General features: G+C 38.7%; 2 protein-coding genes across 5 annotated transcripts; one reads left to right on the top strand and one right to left on the bottom strand.

Annotated features, from left to right (window-relative positions):
* Positions 1-1397: 1397 nt before the first annotated feature.
* nme4 (NME/NM23 nucleoside diphosphate kinase 4) lies at positions 1398-4642 on the top strand. Of its 2 annotated transcripts, none has more exons than XM_044100982.1 (5): positions 1398-1636; positions 3105-3235; positions 3316-3417; positions 3544-3656; positions 3991-4642. In XM_044100982.1, the coding sequence occupies exons 1-5, from the start codon at positions 1423-1425 to the stop codon at positions 4109-4111; spliced, it is 681 nt and encodes a 226-aa protein (XP_043956917.1). In that variant the 5' UTR covers positions 1398-1422; the 3' UTR covers positions 4112-4642. The 2 variants fall into 2 exon arrangements, with proteins under 2 accessions (XP_043956917.1, XP_043956918.1); XM_044100983.1 differs by lacking the exon at positions 1398-1636 and adding an exon at positions 2040-2184 and having other exon boundaries at positions 3991-4285.
* Positions 4643-5644: 1002 nt separating this feature from the next.
* On the bottom strand, positions 5645-13828 carry eps8l1a (eps8 like 1a). 3 transcript variants are annotated; one of them, XM_044100981.1, is made up of 14 exons: positions 13719-13828; positions 12318-12491; positions 12129-12187; positions 11659-11791; positions 10434-10519; positions 10279-10353; positions 10044-10192; positions 9742-9951; positions 8837-8945; positions 8610-8753; positions 8391-8529; positions 7831-7993; positions 6846-6978; positions 5645-6289 (listed from the first exon to the last, which is right to left on the bottom strand). In XM_044100981.1, the coding sequence occupies exons 2-14, from the start codon at positions 12433-12435 to the stop codon at positions 6245-6247; spliced, it is 1563 nt and encodes a 520-aa protein (XP_043956916.1). In that variant the 5' UTR covers positions 12436-12491; positions 13719-13828; the 3' UTR covers positions 5645-6244. The 3 variants fall into 3 exon arrangements, 2 of the variants coding, with proteins under 2 accessions (XP_043956916.1, XP_043956915.1); XM_044100980.1 differs by having other exon boundaries at positions 12318-12437; positions 13719-13801; XR_006369136.1 differs by lacking the exon at positions 13719-13828 and having other exon boundaries at positions 6153-6289; positions 6846-6973; positions 12318-13671.
* Between the last annotated feature and the right edge of the window lie 1108 nt (positions 13829-14936).

Raw genomic sequence — 14936 nt, 5'->3', positions numbered from 1 at the left:
TCAAAGGGCTAGACGGAAAGGGTGATAAAATGGGAAAACTGTCTTGCTGCTGTAGGACAATTCCGGCCTTATTCCCAATCTACATGCACTATAGAAACCGGGAGCACAAACCCAAAACAAAAGCAATTCACACACATCGGAGGTAACGGAACATGATCTGGAACCCGTGGAGCCACAAATGGCTCTTTGGTCCTTCCACAATGGCTGATAATAATTTGGCTAAAATGTTCAGAAACATTTTTTTAAATATACAGATGACATAAATACAGAATCTCAGCTGCTTTTTAATATTTCTTCTAGTCCGATAGGAAACTGAGTGCTTTTGTGTATGTTATTTCCCACAAATATAAACATCCAAAAGAAAATAATGTAGACAACCTCTTTTTGGAATTTTAATAAAATAATTTCCTTTATTTTAAAACGAAAAAATAGAAATATTTATGAAAAAGTTTTTCTCTCAAAAGCTTATGTAATACGTGGCTCTAAAATAGTTTTATTTTGCAGGACTGAAGGTGGAAGTGGCTCTTAAGAGCCACAGATCTAAAGGGAAATGGGTTCTTAAATCTGTTATCCTTTTAAAAAAAACTGCTGCATAAACTTAACTTGCCTTTATTTCTATAGCACCTCATTTAAAAGTGATTTACAAGACAAACAACAAAGTAATAAACAAGATTTAACGGTAAGTTAAAGACAAAGTTAATATAAGATATAAAAACTGTACCTGGCAAAATAAAGATTGTTGGACAAATGGGTTTAATAAAAACCTTTACGTATAAAAAGATTGTAAAACCTTGAGTGTAAGATCTGGGAACAATTTGAGGCCTGTCTGTTGAGAGCAAAGATTTCATGTGAAATGGAGGATAAGATCTTCATGCTAAGCAGAAGCAGTGACTTTAACTGCTTCAAAACCAATAAGGGCAAGAATTTTACATTCTTAATTCCTTGATTTTTGCAGACCCCCTCTTAAAATGTATCTGTTCATAGGAATTTTGTTATTGAATATCATTCCAAATTAGGAGAATCTTTATGGTCTCTCTGGTTCTAACGGGCTCAAGGTTTTGTTTTGTTTTTGTTTTTTCTTTTTAAAGCAGACCTGACCAGCATTGAAGAGTGAAAGAGGTTTGGCTCAACTCCAGTTTGTGACTTGACCGGTTATTCTGCTTCAAATGTTCCCTTTTTCACAAGAGTTTTGATTTGCGCAAGGTCTTTCTTTCTTCACGTTGACACTTGGGAAGGCAAGACCAGTGACTGGCTCAAAGTTATCACACACTGAGATGGTGGCTGCAAGGAGGAAGATGAAATTAACTTTATGTATCTTTTTCTAAAGCGCTTAAAATGCATGAAGGAAGGGGGATCTGGCACGAGTAGAGTTAAATATTGAGGAGCGAGTGTCAATGAGTGGAGCCGGACAGAGGGGTGGGGATGACTGGTGAGTTTTTAATGGGGAGGGCTGACTTCACTCCAGGGGCTGACAAAACACGCGTGGAGTGCACGGTCATGATGCAGCGCAGGGTTTTCCACACGGCTCTCAAGCACTTTTTCACAGGGACTCAGGAAACCAAACGAACTCTGCCATGTGGGCTCCCCTGTGCGCAGAGGTGGGGACACAATCTCGTCTTGCACAGTCACAAATCAAGTAAGTGAAAAGTTATTTTTTTTTCTTCTCTTTTTGTGGAGGTGATAAGTTGGAGTCATTCGTGCATTTCGGTAAGTTCCTTTTTGCGCGTTTGTTTTTTTTTTTTTTTTTTCCTTTATAAGTGGTGGTTATTTGTTATCTTTCATCCACTTCCTCTCAGAGTAACGGTGTTTTTAAATTTGAATGGAAGACGCGAATCTCTGGACAGAGTTCGCTCGAGTCAGAGACTTTAACCCCGAAGCGCAAAAAGTTTTTCCCCCAAAACTCAACGACAATGTTTGACAAGAAACCCGCCCTCCAGACGAGCGGGGTCATGAACCAGATACAGATTAGTGCAGGGGCGCCAATGTTTGTGTTCTCTCCCGGGTGGTAGTAGCAACATTTTCTGCATGTCAATGTTCTTCTTAGGCCATCTAATGAGACATCATTTGATCCAGGTGCATTAAACCAGGGAGGGAACTAAAACATGCAGGACGCCACGGGGTTAGTGTGTTAAAGGTTCGTGGCTGTGATGTGGGTGACCGTGTGGCAACAGAAAATCCGCAGAGGTACCCGGATTCAATAAGGATCTACGCTTTTTAAAATATATGTCTACAGTACAACATCATCGCGTAGATTTGAACGTTTACGAATTCGAACTCGCAACCAATACGTCATTGTTCACGTCTTGTCTGGCGCCGTTTCTCAGCGGCTCTCGTGGCGGGTCTCGTGTGTTGTTAATGGATCGCATGCAGTCATTCATGCGCTCCTGGTGTTGTGGCCCCTGTCAGGAGTCGTGGAGTACAACTGAACTGGAGCTGACATGTGTAAAACATTCATGTGGAATGAACAGCTCACAAGGTTTATTTAAGAGAAGATGGTATAGAAAATGTTGACTCCTCTGGGGGGAAAAAAGTATTCGCACTCTTGCATATATTTTTTAAAACTTTTTTTTGCCACTGTTATTATTTTTTTTATCATAAAATGAATTATATTACTAGTTTTAAGTCTGAACAGTTTTCCAAACCTATCGAAAAATAATGACCTCCTGAGCTCGATTATGGGTTGTACAACCTTTAACAACAACAACTGCTGTCAGGTTGTGTGGTTGTTTTAGGAATTGTGTTTGTAGAATTGTTAATTTAATCTGTTTTTTGTTGTTAATTTTGGAGTCCTTTGTGGACTTTACTGGTGTGCTTATTGTGTGGCTCAAACAAGGAAAGGGATCAAAGTTGCTCAAATCTGATGATCACAATACAGAATAATTCAAGGCCATGCAATGAGGTCTAATTAGCATGCTGTTTGCTAGCGCAGGAAGACGGCATGTTTCCTTGTTGAGTTGCACTTAGAAATGTGCTTCCTTGCTCCAAGATGTTGAATTTGGACAATCATTACTCATCTTCCCTGCTGGATAACTGCTGCTGATTCACCAACATGTAGCTATGCATTTCATTTGTATATTAACTCCTATGTTCTTTTGCCACATCAGGTCTCCCAGATGTGAGGGAGCGGACTCTCATCGCCATAAAGCCAGACGGAGTCCAGCGTCGCCTTGTTGGACAGATCATCCACCGGTTCGAGCAGCGAGGTTTCAAATTGGTCGGGCTGAAGATGCTGCAGGTAAATAAACTCTATGTGTTGACTGTGTGAAGAAAGCACCCTCTTTATAACTTCTAACACCAGCTGTATTTGCCGGAAAGGCGTCCCAGGATGTCCTGTCCGAGCACTACTGTGAGCTGAGGACCAAGCCGTTCTATGGCAGTCTGCTGCGCTACATGACCTCTGGACCCCTGGTTGTGATGGTGAGGGTTTCCCTTCTTCTCTGCCCGGCTTTGGGCTCCTTGCTGTTTTTACATTGTATTTGTTTTATCGCGCTCCTGCTTATCAGTCCGCTGCAATGCATGAGTGGTGCTTTTATCTACGTTTAGGTATGGGAAGGGCATAACGTCGTTCAGACATCACGGACTATGGTGGGAAACACTAACCCGGCTGAGGCCCAGGCAGGAACCGTCAGAGGAGATTTCAGCATTCATGTCAGCAGGTGAACACATATCATTTAATCTCGTCTTGTTTTACGAAACATTTACCGTCACAGGATCAATCCAAGACAAACATTAGCCAGAGAAGGAGCCAAGTCACCTGATGGTAGCTCTGAAGGAGCTGCAAATATTTACAGCTCAGGTGGAAATATCTGTCAACGCAACTGCTGTTTGTTACGCATTCAACAAATCTGGGTCTTATAGCAGAGAGTGACGAGAAGAATAACAAGGAGAAAGAGTTAAAAAGGGTCATGAATAGTTTCGCAGTTCAATGTACGTAAATGCCCGTTATCAACTCGTGTCAATAAAGTAATCACAAGTGTTGCTTATTTAAAGGAACGTGGTCCATGCCAGTGACTCGGTGGAGAGGGCTAAGAAGGAGATCCAGCTGTGGTTTCAAACCAAAGACCTTTTGGACTGGGAGTCCTGGGACCAGACCAGCACCGGCGATGTGTGAAGATGGCATCAATCGAAGGAAGTGAGAGAAAGATTTACTGCCTCTTTCCCTGCTGCTCAGTGGTTCGTCACTTCAGTGCGACAAAAGGCGATTGTAAAACATGAGCCGTATTCAGTGATCTCAGTGATTTACCTCAGAATTGCACTCAAATAAAAATGTTGATGTTCTGTCAGATTTAGTTTTTAATTCTTGTTTGAACCGGTGCATATTTTATTAATTTGTAATCAATATGTTTCTGTGTAATGGTTAAGTTACTTAAGGGTTAAAGATGCAGAATGTTGACTTAAGAGTACACAAAGTTAATTTATTATGATTTTTTTTTTATATTCTGTTTGAACCTTTCATCCACATTCTCTCAGCAAAGAAACACATTTTACACAGACTTTCTAGATTGATTTTTTTTTTTTTTTTTTTTGTAAAAATGTTGCATTTTAGCCAACTTTTTCTACATTTGGCCAGATTTGTTTTGAGGCCATAATTTGGCCATGCACTGAAAATATTAATAAAAGAGCAAAAATGGTTAAAATTTTTTTAAAAATGAAACAAAAACGGGGCTTCAATCATAACTATTTTTTTAGGACATTTTTTTCACATTCTGATCTCTGCAAAATATTCAAAGCTGAGGACAAGATTAAAAATAATTGTTTCAAAATGATTTTTGCTGTGCAGGAGGAGTTTAAAAGTTGGATTCACACAACGTCACATGCTGAGTACTGAACATTTGTCCCTCATCCTTTCCTTCATAGGACTGATTTTTATTGTTCACAATGTTACCTGCTAGCTTAAATCTTCCTTAAGACTCTCCCCAAGGAGCGCCCACACTTTGACATTGTTTTAATTTATGCTTTCGTTTACTTGTTGTTCTTTGACCGCTCTGAAATAGGACACAGCAATGGCACATTTGTAAAATGTCATGCATCAAAATATCTAAAATGAGCAATAAATATAGAAAGTAAATGCATCTTCATCCCTGTGATGATGTTAAGGAAGCCAAATCAGGACAGGCTTGCAAAACCAACACAGGGTAATCTGAAAGGTCAGCTGTTGTTTACACGGTAAAATTTGACCTCTGGTGAAAGTTATTTGTAAAACTGGTGAAGCAACGTTATGTTCACATCACGTTGATTTGCCTTCTGCTTGTGTACCTGGGTGGGTGTTTTGTTTTTGCATGTGAGGGGTCACAGGTTGAAAAAGTTTTCACAACTGGTAGGAAAAGACTTGAAAGCTCATGCTGAATTTAGTGTTGAGAGATATCATGAGTTATTTAAAATAAATCATGAGAGGATTTAAAATAAATATTACAAATGCATCTATTGACCTCTACTGGTGAAATATGAATATTTCTGTGTTTTAAGCAATACTTAACAGAGCAAATGATCACCTCACTGTCTTGAACACAACAGAAAATAAACACTAATGTATTTTTGTTTTTGTTTTTTTTAATGTGATATGTTTGTACATTTAGACTGAAACAACACATGGATGTACAAAGTGACATAATAAAATAAAATGTGAAATAAACATCAATGAAAGCAAAAAGTGGACAATCTGGAGAGGTTTTCTGTTAATGTAATCATTTTACATTAATTCTTTCTCCTTTATTTTATTCACATTGTTAGTATCCACAGAATATCAACTGAGACGTGACTACAACAAATTAAAAACAGTAAGAGAAATTTATTTTGAGAACGTGTGAAATAAAAACATCTTAACATGTCAGTGCGGCCAATAGGGCTGCATCATTAATGCGTAGTTCATGCAACCTTCATGTGCAATAATACAAGGCCTCACTTTTTTGTAATGCTGTGTTCTGGATGCTTTTTGACACAACGAAAATAATGGCTAACAGCATATTAAAAAAGACATAAAACTCGAGCAAAATGAAAACACTAAGAATAAAGTTAGCAGAGTTTATTTAAAAAAAAACAAGTAAAATATTTTTCTGTCAGTGCAGATATTACTCTATAATTAACACATGTATATCAATACAATCTTCATGTTACTGTGTAATCTTCATGTATATGAATTTATGTAGCCTTCATGTACAACAGATTGGTCTCGTATCCCTTTAAGTCACTATTGATTTCTTCTCTTGTATCGTGATGTTTACCAATCCAGGTCAGTCATCAGATTTCACATCTCCACCACCGTCTCTAGTTCAGAAACTTTGCGCACGTCCTGGTAGGAAGCAAAACAATACGTTGGTTCAATAGAACAACGTTATAATCACTGTTTTGAACCAAAAGATGACACATCCACCTGTTTTGCTGTGTTTCCTCAATAGAGATGGAAAATTAAATCGGCTCAATTTCTAACACAAACAATTATCATTGTTACCGTCTATTAAAACTACAACTGTAATACAGTAAAGTTCTCTTTTGTACAATTTAGCAATTTTTCACATAAGTAGATTCACCACTGTTTATTGGTCAGAGGGACTATAACTCTGCCACTATCTGCCTCACCTTATCAAGTGAACTCCTCATTTAAAGGTTTTAATGACATCTTCAATATAAATAAATTTGCAATACATTATATGAGGGCTATTAGGTGATTAAAAAATGAAACGGAGTCAGAGTTGATTACTTTCTTGTCCTTGCTCACTTTGAATGTAGGTCAGTTCAGTAACAAGTTGGCAAAGTGATGCAAGTCTGTGCATCAGTCAAGGCCGAGCAAATAAATGTAATGTTGTCGGACGGTTACAGTCTGGTTCTGTTGTCAACAGGGTACAAACCTCGAGAAGGGACTTTTGTCCCAGCACCTGCAGGTAAATGCGCTCTCCTTCCAGCGGACACACACTGCAGAGCTCCTCATTCTTCAAGGAGAAGAGCTGGGCTCCATTCAAAACTCCCAGCGTCTCCACTGTCCTAACAGAGGAATTGTGAAAGAAACGGTTTAGTTTGTCGCCAGAATTAGTTTCAAATGGAAATTAAATACAAATATTTACGAGAGAGTACGATAAAATGAAAGATGCTCAAGGGAAAGCAGTGAGTGGTTTAATCTGACTCAAAACATTTTCATACTACCTCAGAGAGAGATGCGAAACAATACAGGACTCTGAAGAGTTTGCTCTACAGTCAATCATTCACCCACTGATGGTGGTGAGCTACATTGTAGCCACTGCACTCTGCAGCAGACTGAGACATTGGTACCACAGGGACACATCTCCAACTGTTGGGAAACCAGTTTATTTCCCTTTAAATGGTGCCACGTTTGTACGGAGGATGCATTTGTGGATTAAGCAGAAAAGTTGAGGATATTGGCTGTCCCTATGAAAACATGCCAGTTCTTATTTGGTAATGCCAAGCAGTTTTGACTGTTGTTTTGTGTCGTTTTTGGTTGGATGACTGGAGTTTGACGAATAGATTTGCTATTTATTTGTTTTACAAACACGGCTCCAGCAATGCGTGGAAGAACTACAGGCAAACACACCAAACTCCTTCCCGTGATGGTCACCAGCTTAGTCACACACTGCTGAGGGATTGCATCCCATTCTTCAAACAGCATTTGTAGCAATACGGATGTGTTGGTGACCCTGAGCCAAGCTGACACTCAGTCTCCAAATAAACCAACTTTCTAAATGGATAAGGCTGATTGCCAACAAACAAGAACATTGTTACCACATAACAACTACGTCATCTGTCTTGTTAAAATATACCATGAGGAACAGATTGTTGCATCTGTTGTCATATCATCTCTCTGAAGTATTCAACACTCACCCCCGACTGAAGCCCTTCGCAGAGAGCCAGGCCTTCACCTCAGCTCTTTGGGAGTCGTAGTTCAGGGGGATGGAGGTGCCAGCTGTGGAGGAAACCTCCATCTCTTCAAGCGAGTTCCTTTTTTTAGCCAGCCGCTGCAGAAGCTCATTGTTCATAAACATGACTGTTAGAAGAGCGGGGGGAAAAGCAATGTTATTCAGACTTGGAATAGAGAAAGATTTTCTAAAATGCAATATCCTGACTGCTTTTTCTCTCATTTGTATAATTTAGGCCTGAAAACTTTGGGGAAATAAAGAACTTTAAATTGGATCAGAAAGAAAAAGATCTGGTCCTAATTGTGTAGCCACATCAACACAAACCTTAATTCGTGGTTAAAAGGTTAAAAGATGTGGCAAAGTTTAGGTCTGAATAATGAAATCCCCATTAATTAAATTCAGATTTAGGCCATAACTGCATGTTTAACACAAAGGAACAGAGAGAAAGCGAACAAGATCTGTTATTTATTTATTTTTGTTTGTCATTACTTTAACAGTACTGCACTGCGTGGACCGGCGTGTTACCTCGGCCGCCATCTTCTCTTGTCATGTTGGATGGCAGATTCATGCTCTGATGTCGCTCTGCTCGGCTGGTCGCGGTCGACCTGAACCCGTCGCCGCTCGACGGGACGTACGAGAAACACCGATGGGTGAGAGCTGTTTTCTGTTGAGAATGAAGCAGGACTCATTCCAAACCGAGGGCACGGAGTATTTTCAGAAACACAAACATAGCCGTGTCCGTACCTTCGACTCTGTTCGAAGCACCGGATGGATTTTCTCTGTGTTGTTCAGTGCAGACAGAGGCTCCAGAATATTACATGGAACAAGTCCTATCTCGTCATAACTATTCCGGCACTTCCAAAAGCGGTCCGATGATAATTCAAGGACCTAAAGAAAGATAAGTTAAATCAGTTTCTGCCTTTACAGGTCAGTCCATGAATATTGAGATCACTTGTGGGGGTGCAGTGTACCTCTAGTTTTTCCCCATGTAGTACTGAGAGTTCATCATTGTTTCTGGCCACAAAGTCGTAATTACAGTGATACATTCTCTCGCCATTTGGTGGGATCCCATTTTTATTTCTGAAATTACATTCAGATGTTTCACAGCTCATAAAACAACAACATTGTCCAAGTGAAGTATAATTCCTTTGCATTCATTTGCTTTTATTTGCCCTTCCTTCACACCAATCTGACATCAAACCACAACAATAAAGTTCATCTGAATTTGGGAGGTCTATGTGCTGCCATGAAAAGAACTACTTCACAAGCATCCTCTTATGCAGCTAAAAGTTTGATGAAAGCCCTAATGGTGTTTCCTTCACCACTATGGTAAGGCTGGAGCTGATGGTTATGGCACAGAAACCTCCCATGTGTAGTATTAAGAGAAAGAACAGAGATTGTGAGGATTCAGATACTTGAGGCAGAAACATTAAGGTGGCTGGAAAAGCTGCAGGCAAAAAGATGGCACACAAAATGAGGATTTCAAGATTTGTTGCAGTACGACATTTGAAGGAGCAGGAGGTGCTGGATGCCATGGGGGAGAACTCAATGAAGTTTCATAACATTCTGACTGAATGTTCATAACATTTATATTCAATCTTATGCAATAAATTAAAAACATGCTTTTCAATGTTTGTTCACGATAAATCTACCTTTTAAAAATAGCAAAATTTAAGTAGGTGCTGAACATACTTTTCATTAATTCCTCATTTCTGCATTAAAAATGAGTTTTTATTGATCTAATGTAATGCTCTTCTCCTAAATGTTCCATTTTCATTAGCTGCAAACTGAAAAAAATCATCATAATTAACAAAAATAAGCAACACACACACACACACACACACCAGATATATTTTTTCAATAACTAAACTCTTACGCTTTTTCGGTCCCTTCTCCGTAGTTCTTGGGTGCAGGTTGGACATGTTCTCGTTGACTTTGCTTCTGCACGCTTATATTAAAAGCGTCCTCTTTGTGCTGCAACTGGATGGGATCTTCCAGCAGCCGACCAGCTGAGTCGTAAGCCTGAGGCTGCCACCCATCTAGGAAGACGGGCGAATATGGAGGAGCAGAAACGGTCTGCTGCGAACTGAGGATGACAGAGAGAAAGAGAGCGGGTCTTCTTAGAACAGAGGTGCTGTAAGCTGAAGCAGAGATTGGTGCAGAGAGAAGGACACAGACGATTCTGAGGTCCAGTTGGGTCCCAGTGATTTCCACAGCTCCTTTTCCTCTCCAGTCAGGTGCTCTTGGAGCAGAGAAACAGCACCTTTGGTCATACATGGACTCTTCACAGATGCAGCTAATGTCGGCCCCTCGGTGGTCTTCACCATCTGTAAAACAGAGAATGGATGCCACTCAAGTTAGATTAAAAAAAAGGGAAGCACTAAATCAAACATTCTCATAAGGTGGGTCCTACCAAGTTCAGAGGTAAAAAGACGTGGTGGAGCAGATCTGGTGCATCTGGTTGTGAGATGGATGACTTCAAGCGATCCTATATCAAACAGGAAATAGTTTTATGCATGTTTTTTTTAAATAACTTCCAAGAATTTTGTGTGGATTCTTATATATTACCAATAAACAGAAGGAGTACTTTATTTTCTGAAAGATGTCCACAAATTCCTGCTCTGACGGAGGGGTCGCTTTCTTGTTCAGCAAGTCTTTTGCAAGACAAGAGAGAGCAATCACAATAACAGCCATAGTTGTAGAGCAGAGCATGCACGTAACCGCGGACACAGAGCCGTCACTGTCTGAAAACCTTTGCAAACACGGGCAGGTGGTTAAATATTGTGACTCATCTGATGGGAGTGTAATTGCCTGTGTAAAAAAAATAACAACCGTGCTTTATTTCCCAGTGACATACTGTACTCACTGTGAAGTCCTACACAGAAAGAAAATGTCAATTTAAAACAATATTTAAATACTCATCCTCAAATTAAATGAGACTTATTAATTATATACTTTTAACCTTCACACTGTAAAAATAACAACATTTTATGTTGAATTAGCTTAGTTTGCTAAAAGATGCATGGAGGTTGCATTTCACAGTATTGTACATTTTAAATGATACTGTAAATTTTGGAGCCAATAACTTATTTTTGTTTGCAGTTAATTGTTATAAAAAGTTTGTTTTAATCACTGTGAATATGTGTGTGGTTAAAACGTTTCCAAAGACACGTGACCCTTTTCTCCTCACATAAAATATTAAAGAAAAAAAAAAAAAAGTCCAAGTCGCACCTATTGCATCTTGTTGACATCAAGCCTCCATAACAACAATGTTAGGATCTACCTGTTCTGATTTGGGCGACCTCTTTTTTTTATGTCTTAGCCCCAGAAATCGAATTAATATTGATTAGATTTAGTAGTAAATTAGATTTAGTAAACGATGGATAACGATGTGATGTGAATGTAGGTGTGTACAGAGTTGCATGAGATGAGAACAAAACCAAAGTAACATTAGTTGAGTGATTAATCAGGAAGGAAGAGCAACATTACAGGTTGACCATCCCAAGTCAATAAGCTGCTCTCTAAGATTGGTTTGTCCTGCCCTGAAGACAAAAGGTGGAGTGTTTCAGCAAATGCAAGAATTTTCTGAATAACCTGGGAGCTTTTTCAGCAATCTATCCAGCATTCAACTTTTTAGTGAATGCTAAAAAGTTTTTTTTTTTTTTTTTTGCCTTTTTCTTATTATGACCAGTCAATGTAGTAGATTATTTCACAAAAACTCAGTTTCAAATCAATTTTTTAGTTTCCCAGCTTTGTGGTCAGCAGAGTTTCATTTGCGTGGACCGGTTTGTACCTTGTTTGTCATGTTTGGTGTTTTTCTTGGCACTCCTTTTGGTCCGTTGGTTGAGAATGCTCCGGGCCTCCGCGGTTTGTTGCAAGCGAGCCATGAACCTCTCGATGTCATCAAAACAGTGATTCAAGATTTCCTGAGAAATATTAACCACATGTCGCTGCTAAATCAGCAGTCATTACACAAGATGTGTAAAACAACACCGTTAAATGTCAAACATATTTTCAGATAGGTGGCTACATTCTCAGGATCTTTGGAGATAATATTACCTAATTGCCTATAAACAAAAAAAAAACATTTAGTATATCATGAAATTTATCTTTGAGTCTGAATTTTTTTCACTTTTTGTCAATATCAGTAATACATATCTAATGTCCTTCTTATTGTCTTCCTGACTTATCGGATTTAATCTGTAGATACTGTAACAAGGGGAATTACGGACTCTACTAAGTATCCAAATTTTTCAGACTTACAACTTCTCTTTCTGCAGTCATCAGCTTTTCTTTTCTTGACTTCCCGCTCGTGCCGTTCTCTGTGCCAACACAAAACAGCCACATTTAAGGAAAAACTGATACACTCTACAGATGCACTCGGTTCAGAGTTTCGACTCAACCCATGTAGTCTAAAGAAATGGTGCAAATTGTCAGGGTGGCCATAAATACCTCTCTCAGCGTCTGTGATGATGGGCAGCCCATTGTGACGATGTTGCTCTCGAAGTGGAGTCAGTACTTTGACCCCAGAAGGCTTTCTTGGAATCACTTGAGGAGGTGACGTCGACATTTCTACGACGCAGATGCGAGCAAAGTGAAGTAAGTTCCCAGTACAAATTAGGAGAACTGAAAGACAACATTAGCTGGTTCTTCCTGTAAAGCTTTACATTAAGCCTAAATGCAAATATCTTTTAATAGTAGGAGCACAGCCTGAAAATGTTTCAGGATTTGAACCTCGTAACAGATTTTATTGTAGATTCAGTCAAGAGATAAAAATAAAGTATCATGTTAGAGAATATTTGTTCTTTACAGAAATCTGCAAGTGAGACCATGACTGGTGGTGCTAATAATTTTACTAACATGCAGTTAGATTAATGACTGCATGGTAAATAATTTTTAGTTTGGAAATGTTTACACATTTTATACATTGCAACACTGTGTATTTTAGTATAAAAAATATTAAACTAGTTCACCGGTTTGGACATTTTAGAGGATTTGTGAGCCGCCTTGTCTTACCCTCTGTTTTCAGAAAAGGACTTTCAGGACCATTAATTCCCTCAAAAGCCTTTTTTGTTGAAGAATTTTTGATCACGTATCTCTAAGTTAGAGTGAGTAGAGCATGATTTAGGTCAAGATAAACCTTTCGAAAAAGTCAAACCATCAGGTTGTAATACTGCACCTGTTTCCATAAAAGAGGGTTAACACACTATGAGACGTTGTAATATACAGATAAATCCTCCACATTATGAACATTTGGGTGCTTTAAAGCACTTTAAAAAAAGTGAACCATTAAGTCAGGTTTAACACAATTTGTGGAAGCCTTTAATGTCAATTTTGATACGTTTTCACATTTTAACACCTTGGTGATTTCATCTGAAATATTTTTAAAAATGGTATAAAAAACTTGAATATTGTCTGGCTGACCATTTATCTTAGGTTACGGCCTAACAAAGAAGTTCTGTTTGGAAAGTTTTCTCCTGGGTGTCATTCTCAGAAAAATGACAGATAAGTGAATTCAGGAAAAACCACCATGACCAGTAGGCCTGCAGGTGACACAACCATCAGAATCTAAAGAGAAACCTTTACTCATGGAATAAAAACAAGATGAGTGGTTTCAGGGTATCCCTTTGGCTTTCTTCATCTCTCTTTCCCCCTAAGCTGCTATTTTTTATGTAACAAAGAAATTATTCTTATGTCACAAGCTGCCGATTTGATTTCCAAGAAGACCTGTAATCTGTTACTGGCAAAAACTGCTGGTGAATCTCCGTATTCATTTCTCATTCCTTTCATTTTCTCTCCTCATCTAAAAAAGAAAGAAAGAAATTCAGGTAAAATCAAGCTTCATCACTGTACCTTTTGGAGAGATGTGGACTTGCGTGGCCAAGTGGCAGTCACCACTCCTCCAGCTGAGCTGTATGAGCACAGAGATTTGGTTGTTTACAAGAGGACGTCCTACCTACTTGAGATCTGTCAGAACAAGTAAAACAAGCTTTTCTTCTGCTGTCTCTTTCCGTTGCTCTCAACTTGATTCTCCAAACACACACACACGCACACACACACATCCTGCCTCTCTCTCTCTCTTTCGCTGTGTAATTGCCAGTTTCTTCCTCCTTTTGACAGGTATTTGTGTCACCTGCCTGTGGCTTCTGCCACAAGGTCAGCCAAAAGTGCAACAAATGCCATTCCAGGACTGTTTTCAGTCTGCTTAAATCCCCTGCCAACAAGCAGTTTCATTTGAAACTATTACAGCAAAAGCTAGAGTGAAACAGTTATTAAAAAATCAATATAATAATGAGGGGATTGAAAAATGTAGACTTAAATACTTTTTGTTATGTAGGATTTTTTTGGGCATGCATGCTTTAAAAAAAAAACATTAGTTTGATCCAACAAATAATCCAAATAATTTAAGTGTGAAATCCACTCATTACAGATAATTTGCAGAAAAGTTAATTATTTCAATAATTGCTGTAGGTATCAGTGGGGCTCTGTATGTAATGACCACAGGGGATTCATTTCTCTAAAATAAGAAACAGAGGCCTTGAAAATCTACAATTATATTGATTGATTCTACATAGAGTTTCAGGATGAAGCTGAGAGTTTTTGATAAGATTACAGAAACGTAGTCAATGCAGTCCAAACAGAGATTAGTCATTGAGTTTTACTGAACAGCAGACTATGTGTAACGTTGAGGTGGACTGGCTTCGTTTATGTAAGTGAGGAGTGACACCAGCTGGCCATTGGGTCAACATAACAGAGTAACTCTTCCGAATGCCTGCATGGTTAAATTTACAGACACAAAACAGAATCAGATGCACTCTGGACATGATTAATAGCATTTTTTTCATTGAAAATTACAGAAAATTATGTTGTTGGGTTTTTTTTTTTTTCAAACTTATTCTTACATTGAAAAAGAATACGTTCTTGCAGTTTGTAATTTCAGAATATGGCAAATAATTTTAACCACAGAATGAGAAGAAGAAGAGCTTTAGCGCGATCTTCAACTTAATTTAAACTGCTGCCAGGTTACTGTTAAGTCCTGCTGCTGGAGGAAATGAACACATCAGGTTGTTT

This window comes from Gambusia affinis, linkage group LG19, assembly GCF_019740435.1.
Source record: "Gambusia affinis linkage group LG19, SWU_Gaff_1.0, whole genome shotgun sequence".
NCBI lineage: Eukaryota > Metazoa > Chordata > Actinopteri > Cyprinodontiformes > Poeciliidae > Gambusia > Gambusia affinis.
The sequence above is the reverse complement of the archived record's forward strand: the minus strand, read 5'-3'. Positions and strand labels throughout refer to the sequence as shown.